This window comes from Sceloporus undulatus, chromosome 9 (assembly GCF_019175285.1).
Source record: "Sceloporus undulatus isolate JIND9_A2432 ecotype Alabama chromosome 9, SceUnd_v1.1, whole genome shotgun sequence".
NCBI classification, from domain to species: domain Eukaryota; kingdom Metazoa; phylum Chordata; class Lepidosauria; order Squamata; family Phrynosomatidae; genus Sceloporus; species Sceloporus undulatus.
The window spans coordinates 33977645-33994062 of NC_056530.1; the positions used below are offsets into that span (position 1 = coordinate 33977645).

Genomic DNA, 16418 nt, shown 5'->3' on the forward strand with positions numbered 1-16418 from the left:
TTGAAAACTCCTGGAGACCAGGAGAAGTCCCAGCAGACTGGAGGAGGGCCAATGTTGTCCCCATCTTCAAAAAGGAAAGAAAAGAGGATCCCGCCAATTATCGCCCAGTTAGTCTGACATCTATATCAGAAAAGATTCTGGAGCAGATCATTAAACAGAGAGTCTGTGAACATTTAGAAGGGAATGCTATTATCACAAACTGTCAATATGCATTTCTGAAAAACATGTTAGGCCAGACTAATCTGATCTCTCTTTTTGATAAAATTAGCAGCTTGGTAGATACAGCATATCTTGATTTCAGTAAGTCCCCATGAGATTCTTGCAAACAAGCTTGTAAAATATGGGCTAGACAAAGTAACTGTTACATGGATTTGATTGGTTAACTGGCTGAACCCAAAGGGTGCTCAGCAATGGCACCTCTTCATCTTGGAGATAAGTGACCAGTGGGGTCCCACAGGGCTCTGTCCTGTGTCCAATTCTAGAGAGCATGCTTATCAGATTTTCAGATGACACCAAATTAGGAGTAGCTAATACCCCAAAGGAGAGGATCAATACTGTATTCAAAATTCTTAGGATGCATGCATCATTTAAACAGCATACCTCCAAAGAGACCCCAAGCAGCTTTATTTTGGCAGTCTGTAACAGGCCAGAGTTTCTGGGGAAGTGCTTTCTAGTTCTAATCTCCCCTGTGCTGCTCAGTTCCCTGAATCAAATGGAAGAAAGGGGAACTTGAAACTGTGCCGACTGGCTATTGCTGAGTGAGGAGTGTAAGGCCCCAAGTGCAGGAAAGCATGTGCTTTGTGGTTGTGGGCAGTCCTTCTGCCAGATCAAGTACAGCGGAATAGACGCTAAGCTCAAACGCTGGACACTACCTTGGGGGGAAGGCATAGGCAGAACAGATTTCACTCATTTCCCCCCATTTGCATCGCTCGGTCTGGTCCTTTTGGGAAAAGATTCAGAGCTGGACTGGTTGGCACCACCGTAATCTCCAGGATGAAGTGGTCTCTTTGGATAGCTCTGATTCTCCTAGAGGTTGAAGAAGCAGGTAAAAGACATGGGGTAGGAGTGACGAAAATGTGGGTCTAGAGCAGTGGTTCTCAACCGTCCTAATGTCACGACACTTTAATTCATGTTGTGAATTCATGTTTTGGTGACCCCCAACCATAAAATTATTTTCGTCTTGGTTCCTAAGACCATTGGAAATATTTGTTTTCCCATGGTCTTAGGCAACCCCTGTAAAAGGGTAATTCGCCCCCCAAACACAGGTTGTGAACCGCTGATCTAGAGGCTTTGGGTCCATAAGGATCGCACTGAAGGAAATTTAACACGTCATCTTTCCACGTCCTATTGAAACAGACCTCAATTTATTCCAATCAAGAGTCCACGATCTTCCATAACATGTAGCTATCTATCCCCCCTCCCATTTATATATATTTTTCACAAATCACAGTGGGTTACCTGGCTCTCCTCCATTTTTTCTGTCCAATAACCCAGCAAGGTAGGCAAGAAAGAGAATGAATGGCTCAAGGTCACTCAGGGAACTCCATGGCCAACTGGGCATTTGAACCTGCATCTTCCAGTTTTAATCCAGTTCTCTTTAAAAGGATGTCATATTGAGGAGGGAGCAAGCTTGTTTTCTGCTGCTCCAGAGAACAGGACCAGGAACAATGGATCCAAGCTGCAGGAAAAGAGATTCCACCTCAACATTAGGAGGAACTTCCTGAGAGTAAGGGCTGTTCGACAGCGGAACACACTCCTTCCTCAGAGTGTATTGGAGTCTCCTTCCTTGGAGGTCTTTAAGCAGAGGCTAGATGGCCATCTGTCGAGGATGCTTTGATTTGGATTTCCTGCATGGCAGAAGGGGGTTGGACTGGATGGCCCTTGCGGTCTCTTCCAACTCTGTGATTCTATGATTCTATTATTCTTGGCGCTGTCACTTTTAACTGGAAGTTGAAGTGAGGAATGCTCTAGATGGTTGCTTTGTAGGACTGTCATTTGAAAAAACACATGCGGCTAGATGGTCATTTCTTTTTTTAAGATTATACAAAAAATAGAACAATAAAAGATGGCAACCCCCCCTCCCTACAAAATATTACAACTATAAAAATTGATGTTCGATAGCGACGCACATATCCTATACAGACCGAATTGGTTGAAAAACATCAGGCCATAATGACAAATGGTGGGACGGTGGGTGGCCAGTTCTATAATGTGTATACTGTAACTTACATTTCATTTTCTCTGATAGCTTCCCCTTTAGCCATCGGTTCCAAACTCTTGAACGGTTGGTTATTTCTAAGGTTATTTTTATTCTAGGATATCACACTGAGACATTGAAAAGCATGAACATTGCTTTTTGGAAAAGAAGTGCTAGATTCTTTTAACAGTTCTCTCTGTTGTTCTCAAAAATGTACATCCATGGAGGTCAGGTTTAGTACTATGGAATTTAATCTCTCTGAATGTAATAAATTTGTAAAGGAGATATTGATCTGCTTCATAATTCTGTAAACAGCTGGGCTTCTTCGCTTCTTACCTGCGCATGAGATCCTCCGAGGAGACATGATGTACAGAACTGCATCGACAGCTTTGTAGTTTGGTGAGACATTGTCACTCCATCTTGGTGGAAAATTCTCAATACCACACAAAACTGTAGATACTAGGTTTCCATAGAATGAAGCAATGGCAGTAAACGTGTAACGAAAGTGCTGTGATTGTGTGAAACCAGCCCTGTTTAATTAGATCTGAATCTGGATCCCAATATTTTTAATCCAATAAACAAACAAACAAACAAATAAAATCTCTACTGTTCAGTTCTGTGTGTGAGGAACACTGGCCAAATAACTACAGATATGCAACTCATTTTTATCTGTTTCTGACACTAACAAAATACTTTATCAGGGTTATCAGTGGAATATTTATTGGATGATTGGAACCCACATATTACCAGCCTAATGGCCAATTTTCTGGTGGAAGCAACAAAATATGGCTTAAATTTTATAATAATGATCCTGAAGTTTTATTGTAAATGTATTTTGTTATATACCTAATAAAGGTGGAATGAATGAATGCATGAACAAAATACTGTATTTTCTACTTCTGACAAAAACTCACAAAAAGACAGAATCATCATGGGATAAAGATTTTAGATTACTATTGAAATCCCAGACTGTAGTGTTTTTAACCATTTCCCCCCAAGTTTTGATAAGAATTTAGTGGATTATTCTTCTTAATTTCTTTCTTTTTTTCTAATGGTGGGCAGGATAATAAAAAATTGCAAGGATATTGATGTGTGTAAAAGTATTTGCAGTTCTGTGAAGGCAATGACAATCCTCTTTGGAATAAATCTCGCCAAGAAAATCCTAGGACAGGATTGCCATAAATCAGAATCAATCTGAAAGCAGCTAAGAAAAAAATAACTTCCTCCTTTAAAAAAAAAAAAGTCTAAATTTCATTTACCATCTGCCCTGATTTAGCAAAGATAGTCCGATTAATCCTCTTTCATCCCACTTTTTCAGCTGCTTTTTAAATGTTCTGGTTTGTTTTTCTCCTCCAAATTTCTTCAGCGTACTTCACGTTGTTGCCAACTGCATTCAAAGTAGAAAAGTACAGTCATCCCTCCATATTGGCGACTTTGATATTTGCGGATTTGATTATTCACAGATTTCATTAATACGTTCTCTCTAGGACTGTCTATGTCCTCCAGTGCAACTCTGTGGTCAACTTTAACTAAAAGTTGCACTGAAGGACCATTTGTAGCTACTCCAGTGCCATTCTATGGTCAGTGTATGTTGGACATTGACCACAGAGTTGCCCTGGAGGACCTAGAGATTCCTAGAGAGGTGTCCTCTCAGGTAAAAACAGTGTTTTTGTTATTTGTGGGTTTTCCATATTCACGGGGGTCTTGTTCCCCTAACCCTAGCAAATAGGGAGGGACAACTGTAGTTTGCATTCAGTTCATTCAGCAGCAGAGAGAGAAATCTTTCCCTTCCCAGAAGGCTCAGAGAAAGCAAACTGTTGCAGCCCCTGCTAGAACATGTGTGCTTCTTCTTACATACATAATTTATTATGGTCCATAAACCCAAAGTTTAAACATTCAGTCAAAATATACATGCCATCAGTTTCCCCAAAAATAACATTTCCCACACTTATATGAGAATCACGGAAGTTGCTCAACTCTGAGGGCCCCTTTCTACAAGAGGGATCTAATCCTAGCTGCCTCAGAGAGAAATCTGGCAACTACAAAGAGTGACATGATTCAGGCATATATCTTCCAGCAACAATCTTACATTAAAAATGTCTGATCTTTCTTTCATCTTACTTAATAATTACTAGATTTTGGCATGTTGAATCTGATTATAAAGAGTAAAGTGCAACAAAATATGTATCATAGACTCTACATCCAAGTTATTACGGGGGCATCTTCTTTCGGCATAAAGAGCACCGGCGGCAGATCTGCCGTGAAGTAGTTCTATGGAATATACATTGCAGCTTGCCTTAGGAGTATATCACACGGTGGGAAATTGGAACTTTAAACTGTGATTAACCCGAGAAAATCGTACAACTGACATTAAAATGTGATTAAAATGAGTTTAACACAAGAGCCATTCTCCTGTGAAGAACCAGGGAATAACCAGACAATAAACAGCAAAAAGTTATTCATGAGAAAATCCCATGAATGGTTTGCTGTTGTTTCTTGCCTGGTTGTCCATGGGTTAATGGCACTTTAATCACATTTCGACTTGATGTCGTGTAAAAATCCATTAGTGCAATTGCGTGATAATAATGGTTTATTCACAGGATAATATCACTTTGAACACGGATGTCGTGTGAAAACCATTAGTGCAATTGTGGGATTGCCAAGGGTTAATCACCATTTTATACTTCCAATTGTTCCCTGTGTGATAAACACCTTAGAGAAAAACCAGCGATACTTGCCTAGAAACAGGCTCACCAATACTGCATGAGAATATGGCAATATGGCAATGTGTGTGCATCATACGGGGGAACAAGAGACGTAAGAACTTGAATGCAATTCACAGAAAGCTATCTCCAGCAACCTTAGTTTAACAGACTTAGGAGCAATATTGTGGTGCCCAGAACTGGACACAATATTCCAGGTGAGGCCTGACCAGAGCAGAATAGAGTGGCACTATTACTTCTCTTGATCTAGACACTATACTTTTATTGATGCAGCCTAGAATTGCATTGGCCTTTTTAGCTGCCGCATCACACTGTTGACTCATGTTCAACTTATGGTCTACTTGGACTCCTAGATCTCTTTCACATGTACTTTCATTCAGCAATGTGTCTCCCATCCTATATCTGTGCATTTCATTTTTCCACCCAAAGTGCAGTGCCTTACATTTCTCCGTGTTGAATTTCATTTTGTTAGCTTTGGCCCAGCTTTCTTGTCTATTCAGGTCATTTTGAATTTCTTCATTAATAACTTTTGCTATCCTTATGTTGCTGATGTGTGCTTCCAGGTCAGATTTACGGAAACCCTATGGGAGTTATCTTGCCAAGATTTGTTCAGAGGAGGTTTGCTACTGCCTTCTTCTGAGGCTGAGAGAGTGTCACTTGCCCAAGTTCATCCAGTGGGTTTCATGGCTGAGCAAGAAATCAAACCCTGGCCTCCAAAGTCGTAGCCAGCACTCAAAACACTATTGCACCATCCTAACTACACTCTATTGTTGCTTGGCCACACATGTGCATCATTTGCATCAGAGAGCAAAATATCTTGGGTCTGCTCTGGGAACACAGCTAGTGGACAGATCACAGAAGATGAATAGCCTGTCCGCTTTTTTGGTCTCTTTTTAGAAAGCGTTTTCGCACTTATCAGCTGCATCATTTTCGCTCCCTGTGGTTTAGCTGAGCCTTTGCTAATCTGATGATTTTGCAGCAGAGGCAAAGGCGATAAGAGCTATTTTCTGGCCCCGCTCTGCATCCATATCCATATCTGTATCTTTATCTCTCTCTAACTCTGGAATCAGTTATTTAAAAATACAGTATACTTTGCTATGTTACCATCAGTTCCAAACACAGTCAAACAGCCTAATGTTTGAAAAGAGGCCAAATATAAATTATAGCTAATATATTTTAACTTTGGGGCTACATTTGTACACAAGGGAAGTCGTTCTTTGTTCTATAGCAGCAGCCAGACCTTAGTGTTTTGGGGTGGGTTTTTGTACAACATCCTCCATAATCTTGCCATGTTTTTCAGAGCTTGGCAAAGTTACTTTATGACATGACAGCCATCAGAAACCACTTCAAGCTTGGCCAATAGGTACGCTGGCCGGGGGATTCGGGAACCTGGCTGGGGGATTCTGGGATTCTGGACTTCCCCATAAATGGTTTGTTGCTGGAGCATTCCTGGATCTGCATGGGTTAAGTGATGGATAAGTGTGACATCAACTAAAAATCTTCAGCACAACTTTGGTTATAATATACAGATGGACCAATGGGAAAATATGTGATAAAGGGGATTGAAATTTACATTATGTTATAATATTAATGAGAATTTTTATAAGATGATGTATCGGTGCTATATGAGACCAGAGGGATTGTCTAGAAGGTATAAAGGTGTTTGCCATGTATGTTGGAAATGTGAGCAATGTGAAGGGGACATTTTATCATGTGTGTGTGGTAGACATGTGAATTTGTGTTTTAATTGGATACAAATACACATGCTGATGCGGAAGAGTTTAAAAATTAATATTCTATTAAAACCAAAACTGTTTCTTTAGGCATTGTTGGATCTAGAGATGGAGAAGATCCATGGAAGATTATTTTAATATATAGCCACAACAGCAAGATTAATATATATGAGCAAAGATGGAATAATATTGCAACAATTTAATTCTGTTATAATGCATGACTTTTCTGTTTTTAATTGCGTTATTCTTTTAATGTTGTGAACTGCTCTGGGTCCCAGTTCTGGGAAAAGAACGGGATATAAATAAATATTAAAACTTGAATATATATAGATTATATATTAGAAGGAACCACAAGGCCATGTAGTCCAACCCTCTGCCATACAGGAATACACAAGTAAAGCTCTCGTGAAAGATACTCATCCCAAGCTCTCTTTAAAGGCCTCCAAAAAAGAGAGCTCCAGCCTCCAAGACAGTCTGATCTATTGTTGAACTCTTAGAGTAAACATGTTCCACTCTTCCCTGCCCAAGGTTTAAAATTGTTCACAGGATGGAAGATTTCTGTCTGTCTCATCAATCTCACCACCTTCACAGCTATGTTTGAACATGGAAGAGAACCTTCTCTAATCTCTATGGCTGCTTCTAGACTTTAGGGCTCCTTCTTAGAAAGTTAAGATGGCTCCTTTGTTTTCTTTTCAGTGGCAGGTTGAGACCTTTCTTTTCCAGTGAGCCTCAAGGACATTGTTAACAAGAAACAGGCTTTTTATGGTGTCGTACTGTTTTATAGGGGATGTGGTGGCTCAGTGATTAAGATGCCAATTCTGACGATTGCACGATTGGAAGGTTGGCAGTTCAAGGCCCAAGTGCCACAGAATGGAGTGAGCTCCTATCACTAGTCCCAGCTTCTGCCAACCCAGCAGTTTGAAAGCATGCAAATGCAAGTAGATAAATAGGTACCGCTTTGGCGGGAATGTAATAGCATCCAATACAGTCATGCTGGCCATATGACCACTAGAGTAAGTCCTCTGACAATGCTGGCTCTTCGGCTTAGTAACGGAGATCATAGAATCATAGAATTGTAGAGTTGGGAAAGACCCCAAGGAGGGCCATCTAGTCCAACCCCATTCTGCCATGCAGGAACTCTCAATCAAAGTATCCCCAACAAATGGCCTTCCAGCCTCTGTTTAAAGGCTTCTAAGGCAGGACACTCTGTTTGCATCCACATGGCCAGGAACCCATATGTGTTCTTCTGTACTTTTCTGCCTTTTTATAATTCGCCTCGAGTTTCAGTCTGGAAAAAAGATGGGATATAAATAAAGGATGGATGAAGAAGTCACAAATGATACCTCTCCTCCCACTGCAGATGCTTTGCAGGCACCAGAGCTCTGTTACGTCTTGGATGGAATCCTCTTTGTCTACGGTGTTGTTCTCACACTCCTGTACTGCAGACTTAAGGTAAGCCTTTATAGATCTGGCATCCTTTTACACTACATAATCACTGCACGTTGGTCCCACTTTAACGGTACAGTACTGTATTTATTATTACAGCCTACAGACCCATCAATACAAACAAACAACAGACGAAAATTGTACAATATAAATTGACATTCCATAAAAAGAAAGAAAGCCAGAGTGGTGTAATGCTTTGAGCGATGGATTACAACTCTGGAGACCACAGTTTGAATCCCAGCTCAGCCATGTAAAAACCCATTGGGTGACCATGGGTAGATCACATTCTCTCAGCCTTAGATGATGGCAATGGCAAACGCCCTCTGAAGAGGGGTTGCCATAGGTTGGAAATGACTCAAAGGCAAACAACAACAACACAATAAAATTGACATGCTGAATATAAACTTTTTAGATTAGCTGGCCAATTTTAGGAATTTCTTTCTCTCTAATCTAAATTATCAAAAGCATGAACTTAGAAACCGACAGGGTGACATTAGAACATCTATCCTCTTAGAGCACTTTAACATAAAACCTATCGGATAGCCAGGTACATGGCTTAACAGAAGAGGGATCATCTATTTGCAACCCTGGTGGTTCTATTTCATGGTACTGTACTCTACAAAAATCCCCGCTCCCTTCCTGATTTAAACCATGGAATCATAGGGCTGGAAGAGACCTCAAGGGCCAACCGGTCCAACACCCTGCCATGCAGGAATACACAATCAAAGCACCCCCAAAAACAACAACAACAACAACAACAATAATAATTATTATTATTATTATTATTATTTCTACCCCACCTCTCCAACAAAATTGAGGTGGCTTACATCAATAAAATCCACACAATACAATAAAATAATTTTAAAAATTAAATAAGAAAATAAAATACTTTAACAATAAATGGCCATCCAGCCTCTGTTTAAAAACTACTCAGCCCAAGAAAAACGTTCTGGAGAATCTTACGCCTTCCACATTCCTCTGAAGTGTTAGTTGTTCCCTGGAAAGGTATTTTGTGCCTGTTGGTTTTGGATTTTGAATTTGTCCTCATGAACTAACAAAGCTAACTTTCTTGTGAAGAAACGTTATCTTATAGCTGCTTTTGTTTTTAAAAACATATTTTTTAAGATACAGAAAAGGCCATAAATGATCTCCTTCCTCCGAGCAAAATTTTTAGACAAACAAGTAATTGTTGCTAATTGTACTGAATATGGTTTCTACATTACGCTGAAAAAGAAATCAATCAATTTCTCCTTGTCGCTTGAAAAAGTAATGCATTACTGGTTGTATTGTCACTGTGGCGTGTTAACTACAAGTTCTGCTTGAGTTCATGCCCATCCTTATCCCAAAATGCAAATTATTTCTTTATTTTGTTCCGTCTTCAGATCCGGTACCGAAAGAAACTGAACTATCTTTCTGCTAACATTCATGAGGTATGCTATTAGTGAGTTCATGTCACCACCATTATACTGAGGTGGTAGAATTCAAATACATGGTTGTGTTAGTCTGGAAAATCAGTATACAAAGGGACCTTGTTATTCTTGTAGCATTTTCAAGACTAACTGAAAGAAAGATGCTGGGAGCATGAGCTTTCGTAGACTTGAGCCTCCTTCCTCAGACGCATGCTTAAGATACATCTCAGATGCATCTCAGGAAGTAGACTTAAATTTACGAAAGCTCATGCTGCCAACATCTATCTTTCAATTAGTCTCAAAGGTGCTACAAGATCCCTTTGCTATCGTACTATTGATTATATTGTTGTAAAAAGGGTTCAGATGGGAGCACCTGTTTGGGGTGGTATCTATTCTGTTTCCTGAGACAAAAATAGCAAATGGTGCCCTCTCCCTTTATAAAAAATTATTGTTACCCAAACTTGGCTGGTGTTATTTTGGCACCTGAAGCAGAAGCCACTTTTCCCGAGAAGCAAAAATACAACAAATAAATTAATTTACTGTTGATAAGGTCAGCCCACAACACTTTATTGCTGCTAGTATTATATCAAGTTATACATATATATTCCTTTTTTAACAAAAGTTCTTGCCATATTTCATATCATGTTTTCTTCTACATTTTTAACATCAACAAAACTGAAAATTAAATCTATAAATCCCTCCCTACCACGATCTTCTGTTTATCGTTTTGGATTAAATATGATTTACAGCAATCTTTACTGTACTTCTCTCCTGTGAATCTATATTCTCCTTCTACCACCTTCACCTAAAAACATGTTAAACTCTTGTTATCATTTGTTCTCCATCCGGTACTTTTCCCTTTATTTCTCTCCACTTTCTCTATGCCACTGCTTCTGCTTATTTATATACCTATATTGTTTTCTGATCTCTAAGATCTCTCCCTTTTTAGAGACTCATTTATTTTTAGCATGAATTTTTGTGGCTATGAATCTACTTCTTTGGGCGAGGGACGTAATGGCGGTTTTTCCTCCTTCATTTATGTTACTCTTTGGCTTCTTTCTCCTAACTAAAACTATAACACCATCCCCTTTTCTGTGTTCTTTTTCAGAAAGCAGAAGGAATCTATACAGTGAGTGTCTCTACACTTTTGGAACAGGGTTGGCAGCAGCTCCAAGCATCCCTTGGCATTCAAATACTGTACTCTGTTTGCCCATGGAAGCTCACTAGTGTGATAAACTCCATAGAGAATTTACTTATCTTCCTCCTTCTTCCTCCTTCAACCTCAGCTCTGCTCTGCAAGCAATCCACCTTCTGACTAGAAGCAAAAAGTAGAGACTAGATATTTCTTATTCCATTTCTCCCAAGAGTATGAGAAAGAATAATCCCTTCATTTCGTCTTGATCTGGGATCAGCCGCTTTAGCTCAGATTTCTGTCTTAATTTCCAAACAATAATTGTTTGTGTGTTTGAAGCACTGAGAAACCATAATAGGAATTTGTGCTTAATGACATCGGTGGAGCTGATCCTAGGTTTACAGTTTTGGCCCAAAGATCTCAGGGCTGGAGACAATCCTGAACTGGCTACTTCTGCAATTGAAGTAAGTTAGAGACTAAGGGAGAAAGTGAGAGGTAGAAGGAAAGAGACTTGGACATTTTAACAGCTGCTGATAAAATGGGATGACAGAGGGTTAATTGGGACTGTCTCTGCCAAACTGGGGCAGATGGAAAGGTGTGGAGTTAAAGGGGATTATCAGATGTCCTTGTCCTGTCCTTATGGCGCAACCATTGCACTTATCCAGTCAGTGTCCCATCATTGAACTGCAATTGACCATGACTGCGCAAAAGATTTTCATACGACGTTGTGCTTATCCTGTCATTGTCCCATCATTGAAGTGGAATTGCCCTGTCATTTTGTATTAACAGGAGTCTGCGTTAATACAGTTCCACTTCAAGGACAGGAAAATGACAGGATAAGCACAACGTCTATAAAATACTTTCATGCGATTGTGATGAGGACGGGATAAGGATGGGAGAGCGATCCCATCCCCGTCCTGCCTCCGTCTGAAAATTTCCAAAGGCTCTGCAGTTTTATTTTTATTCTTCTTTTTTTAATTAAGTAATTTTATTGTAGAAGATCAATCAAGACAGTCTAAATGAATGAAATAAGAACAAACTTGGCAATTCCACCAACAAACTACAGTGCAACAAACTGTAGAAATGGTGTTTCAAAGGCCAAATTAAAAGTTAGAAGGAGAAATTAAAGGCCTTCTATTACTGTCTCGGAGTATGATTCTTTTATGAAACCTCTTGTATAACATCCTTCCAGAAACCCAAAGGATGAGCTGGTGGGTTCAGACATAGGCTCTGCAGTTTTCTGTGTCAAAATGTCTGCATAATTCTTCCAGAAGTAGAAAGTTTAGGTAATTATTTTGACCAGAAATGAATAATAATAAATCCCAGTGGCTTGAGACTGGGAGGGTTGCTGCTAACTTCATTCTTGCCTTGACCTTCTGTTGTATTTTTCTTTCCCGCAGGGCCTGGTTGCTTGTGAGACTGAAACTTACACAACCCTTGAGCTCCCCAAGCTTAATCCGCAAGAGGAGCCTCCAAAACAGGACTCCTTGGTGGGATAGATGAATTCTTTGTGGATGCTTCCTAATACGTGCTCCCCTATAATCTCACAACTGCATCTGAGGCTAGAAGTCAGAATATTTTTAACCCCATCCTTTGCTGGTTCTGCAGGGAAGACTCCGCCTAACTGACAGCAGATCAGCCAAGCAGAAATGATGGTGCTTTGGGTCTTGCCCATTGTATTCGTGCCCTTTGCTTGCGCATTGCAGCCACTGGTTTCCAGGGTGGGATGGCTGGGAGACAGGAGGGACAGAAGGAAGGACTCAGACCTGTGTTTATGCCTCTCTTAATACTGTCAGCCATAGTTCATTTTGCTAATTGATTGCATTGTTTTCTGAGTTCTTGTTTTTGAATAATGGGTTTGCCCAGTGGCATCACTAGGGTTTGCGTCACCCGGTGCGGAAACTCATGGTGCCATCCCTCCTCACTGACCTCCTCCCGTCCCACACCATCCAGAATCCTTAGGAATGTCTTTTGTACAGTTGTTACTCATAAATTGCAATTCCTGTCTTATCTCTGAATGTAACGGTAATAGCCGTGACCTAAAACAACTGCCAACATTAAAATTACACCTTCAAATGTATTTACATGTGCGTAGTTTCGTGTGGTTAAAGTGAACATTTGGTAAGATGTGATTTTTTTTAAAAGAAAAATTAAAAATGAAATTAAAAAAATTAAAAATGCAATTTAAAAAACCTGGGGCCTTTCCTTTTTCCTCCCACTGAGTCTCGCCCCATTCACGCCATCTCTTCAGCATTTTAAAGGGACGCAAGAGAATGCCACGGCCTCTTTCTGCCCAAAGGCAGATGTCTGGGAAGAAGTGGTGTCAACCCACACTTCAGAGTGTCATCTGGTGCAGTCCAACCCCCCTGCAGCCTCTAGTGATGCTTCCCAGGTTTGCCTGAAATGTAAACTTACTTCAGTGATTTGCACAATAATAGACAAAATGGATTAGTGTATTAGTATACTAGTCAGTTATTTTGGGCCATTCTGTGTGGAAACCACTTTTGCTGTACCTGCAAAGGTAGCAGCAGAATGGGAGTGCATTGTTTTAATCCATCTCTGCACTTGCGCATCAACAGCATGAGTTCGTCTGTTTGCTCTTTCGCATTTGAAATATGACAATACAGTTTACTCTAGCCTGTTTGTTCTGCCTCCTCTTTTGTGATTAGTGTTTTTTTAAAAGGGAAACCATAATTGTGCAATTACAGAATTACACAATATCACTATTATGGATTGGAAAGATGAACACAAACTAAGCCACTTCAATTTTTTTTTTCTGTCCCCTTCCATGAACCAACATTTGTCTAATTTTGCTTACTCTTTAAACTTTTGTATAACTACACTAATTTTTCTCTGAATCCCATGTTTTCTCTGGGCTTAAATGCAAAACTGTGCATTTGCATTTATTTCTTTTAATATAGTGGTTTTTTGTTATCAGCTGGGGTTTGGTTCCAGGATCTCCCATCAATACCAACATCCATGAAGGTTCAAGTCCCATAAATACAACAACAATAAAAATTTATTTTCCCCTGCCTCTCCAAGAGGATTGAGTCAGTCATAAAATACAATATAAAGCAAATCATACATTATAAAAACACAACCCATTGTCCCCTCCTTCAATGGCAAAGTGGTGTCCCTTATATAATATAGAAAATGAAGGTTTGTTACTTGGAATTTATACTTTTTTTTCCAGTATTTTCAAACTCTGGATACTTGAATCCATGGATAAAAAATCCATGGATAAGGAGGGTTGATTATAATGCAGAAACCAATGTCAGAGAGTGAATATAGCAATAGCACCTATAACATCTATACAGTTCCGGATACCCTGCGTAAAGCAAAAAACGAGTATGCTTGAACTCCATTATATCCAATGGGGCTTGTGCTTGGTGCGTGGATGCACACCTGCCCCGTGGCCACGCACGCCATTCGCGAGCCCCATTTGATATAATGGGGCTCGTGCTTGCTATGCAGCTGTGTGCACATGCTGAAAGCCGCCTATAAGGAGCCTGCGTATGGTGCGGGCTCACTGTATTTCTATACCACTTCATAATGAACTTATGCATTCTCTAAACAGTTTACAATGTGTAAGCCAATGGCCCCCAACAAGCTGGGTATTCATTTTAGTGACCTATGAAAGGATGGAAGGCTGAGTCAACCTTGGGGCCCAGGAATCAAACTCACAACTTTGTGGCTGCAGGACCAGCCTTTAACCATTGCATCACTAGGGCTCCTGGTGACGTAGGAATGTACAGGGGGATGTACACTGGAACTGGTGTCTGAGTCTTCCCTGCTGGAAATCTGTGTCATCCTAAAGGGAGGAACAATGACACCACCCCCACACTATGCCCCTCTGCTCCTATTATTGCCATAAAGCTGAATGAGACGCTTGCACCCAAAGTGATCATTAAATCATAGCAGGTCACTAGCACTGTGCAATTGTGGTATAACAGTGTCCCTTGATAAGCTCCAAAGTAAACCAATAATTGGAGGTGTTGGATTAGGGTGGGGAGGCCCAAATTCAAATTCCCGCAGAGCCTTGACATTCATTGGGTTGTCTTGCCCCAGTCACTATTTTTCAGCATGACCAACTTCACCGGACTTTTTGGGAGGACAAAAAAGGGATGCCCGGAGGTTCCCAAACAAGAGTTGGGATATAAATATAGCAAATAATATACCGCATATACTTGACTATAAGTCCACCTCATGTATATGTCAAGGCGAGAGTTTGGGGCCAAAATTACAAATTCTGAAATGATCTGTGGAGAAGTCAAAGATAAAATTTAGCGGCAAGCAAAGGATTTAAAGGACGAAGCAAAGGAAAACATAACCCAGAAAATGTGTATTGGGCAAACAGTAGCATGATAGAAGAAAAAGTGGGCTGGACAGGGCTCTTATAAAAAGACTTTGCAAAAAGAAGCCTCTTTGTCAGATGCTTTTTAAATTGAGGTACTGTATATGTTCATGTATAAGTTGAAAAATCTGACGGTAGTAAAAAAATTGACCCCAAAATATCTGAGTCAACTTATCCATGGGCAAGTACTGTTCTTTAACTCTTATTAAGTCAGGAACCATCCCCAGGTAAAAGGCAAGAATAGACTCTGTTTTGGAAGCACTGACCTCCCCTCTGCTCTCTCTCATCCATCCAGATTTTAGGGTGAGCACAAACAGTTATGTCTGCTGGAATTTTGTAAGTGCTTTGGCATTGTTTCCTTTCCTTCATCCTTTCGATCCTTTGCTACATGCTCCTCAATTTATCCACAAGTCATATCAAAATCCATACTTTTGAACCCAAAACCTGCCCTCAACTTTTGCATGAGGTCAACTTATAGTCAAGTATATTATATACAGTATGCCTGCACTTTATTCCATATCATGTCTGGATGGGATTTTTAGGTCTAATAGAAAGAATATTAATTGAAAGTTGCAAGGAAGTATCTGTTAGTACTATATGTACAATTTATGCGAAGACCCAAACAAAATAGTGTGCTGGAGGTTGTCTTCACAGCTACAGACATGGTGAGTTTGTGGTCAAAACAAAGGCTTCCTGGGCCGTGTTTTCTACTGTAGAGGACTGCCCTGGACAGGAAAGTAGCACCACTTACGCTGCAGCTCCCTTTACCATTAATTTACGACAGAACATTCACCATAATCAGATCTGAATGGGTGTGTCTATACATATATATGTATAATTTCTCAGCCTTCAATCATGATAAAGAACATTGACAGGAAGGGCTGCATGCATTGTGGAGGTGGTGCAAAGGAATGGCTGAATGTGAGTCACTACCCTTGATTTCACAGCTTAGGTTTATTTTTGCACCATGTCCTTATAACTCACCCTGAAAAGCAGAGATGCTCACCATATAGACAGCCCAGCCCTAGGCCTATATTTCTTTATTTCAATGCGCTTCAATGAGTAGGAAGAGACCTCAAGGGCCATCAGGTCCAACCCCATCCATGAGGGCTTAGACAATCAAAGTACCACGACCATCCAGCCTCGGTTTAAAGATCTCCAAAGGAGGAGACTCCACCACTCTTTGAGGGAATAATGTGTTCCACTGTCAAACAGCCCTTACTGTCAGGAGGTTCTTCCTAACGTTGAGGTGGAATCTCTTTTCCTTTAGCTTGCATCCATTGTTCCAGGTCCTGTTCTCTGTAGCAGCAGAAAACAAGCTTGCTCCCTCCTCAATATGACTTCCCTTCAGATATTTAAACAGGGCTATCATATCACCTCTTAACCTTCTCTTCTCCAGGCTAAACACCCCCAACTCCCTAAAA

The 16418-nt window shown here is 40.3% G+C and overlaps 1 protein-coding gene across 2 annotated transcripts; it reads left to right on the forward strand.

Moving 5' to 3' along the window:
* The first annotated feature begins 593 nt into the window (after positions 1-593).
* FCER1G (Fc fragment of IgE receptor Ig) lies at positions 594-12720 on the forward strand. 2 transcript variants are annotated; one of them, XM_042441170.1, is made up of 5 exons: positions 594-1045; positions 8002-8105; positions 9482-9529; positions 10617-10637; positions 12041-12720. In XM_042441170.1, the coding sequence occupies exons 1-5, from the start codon at positions 994-996 to the stop codon at positions 12137-12139; spliced, it is 324 nt and encodes a 107-aa protein (XP_042297104.1). In that variant the 5' UTR covers positions 594-993; the 3' UTR covers positions 12140-12720. The 2 variants fall into 2 exon arrangements, with proteins under 2 accessions (XP_042297104.1, XP_042297105.1); XM_042441171.1 differs by having other exon boundaries at positions 602-1045; positions 8014-8105.
* Positions 12721-16418: the final 3698 nt, after the last annotated feature.

Bases quoted from the DNA above. Each gene is read 5' to 3' on its own strand.
- FCER1G (XM_042441170.1), top strand. From the start codon at position 994: ATGAAGTGGTCTCTTTGGATAGCTCTGATTCTCCTAGAGGTTGAAGAA. The intron at 1,046-8,001 runs GTAAAAGACATG...ATGATACCTCTC, and splicing joins CCTAGAGGTTGAAGAAGCAG to CTCCCACTGCAGATGCTTTG. The intron at 8,106-9,481 runs GTAAGCCTTTAT...TTCCGTCTTCAG, and splicing joins TCCTGTACTGCAGACTTAAG to ATCCGGTACCGAAAGAAACT.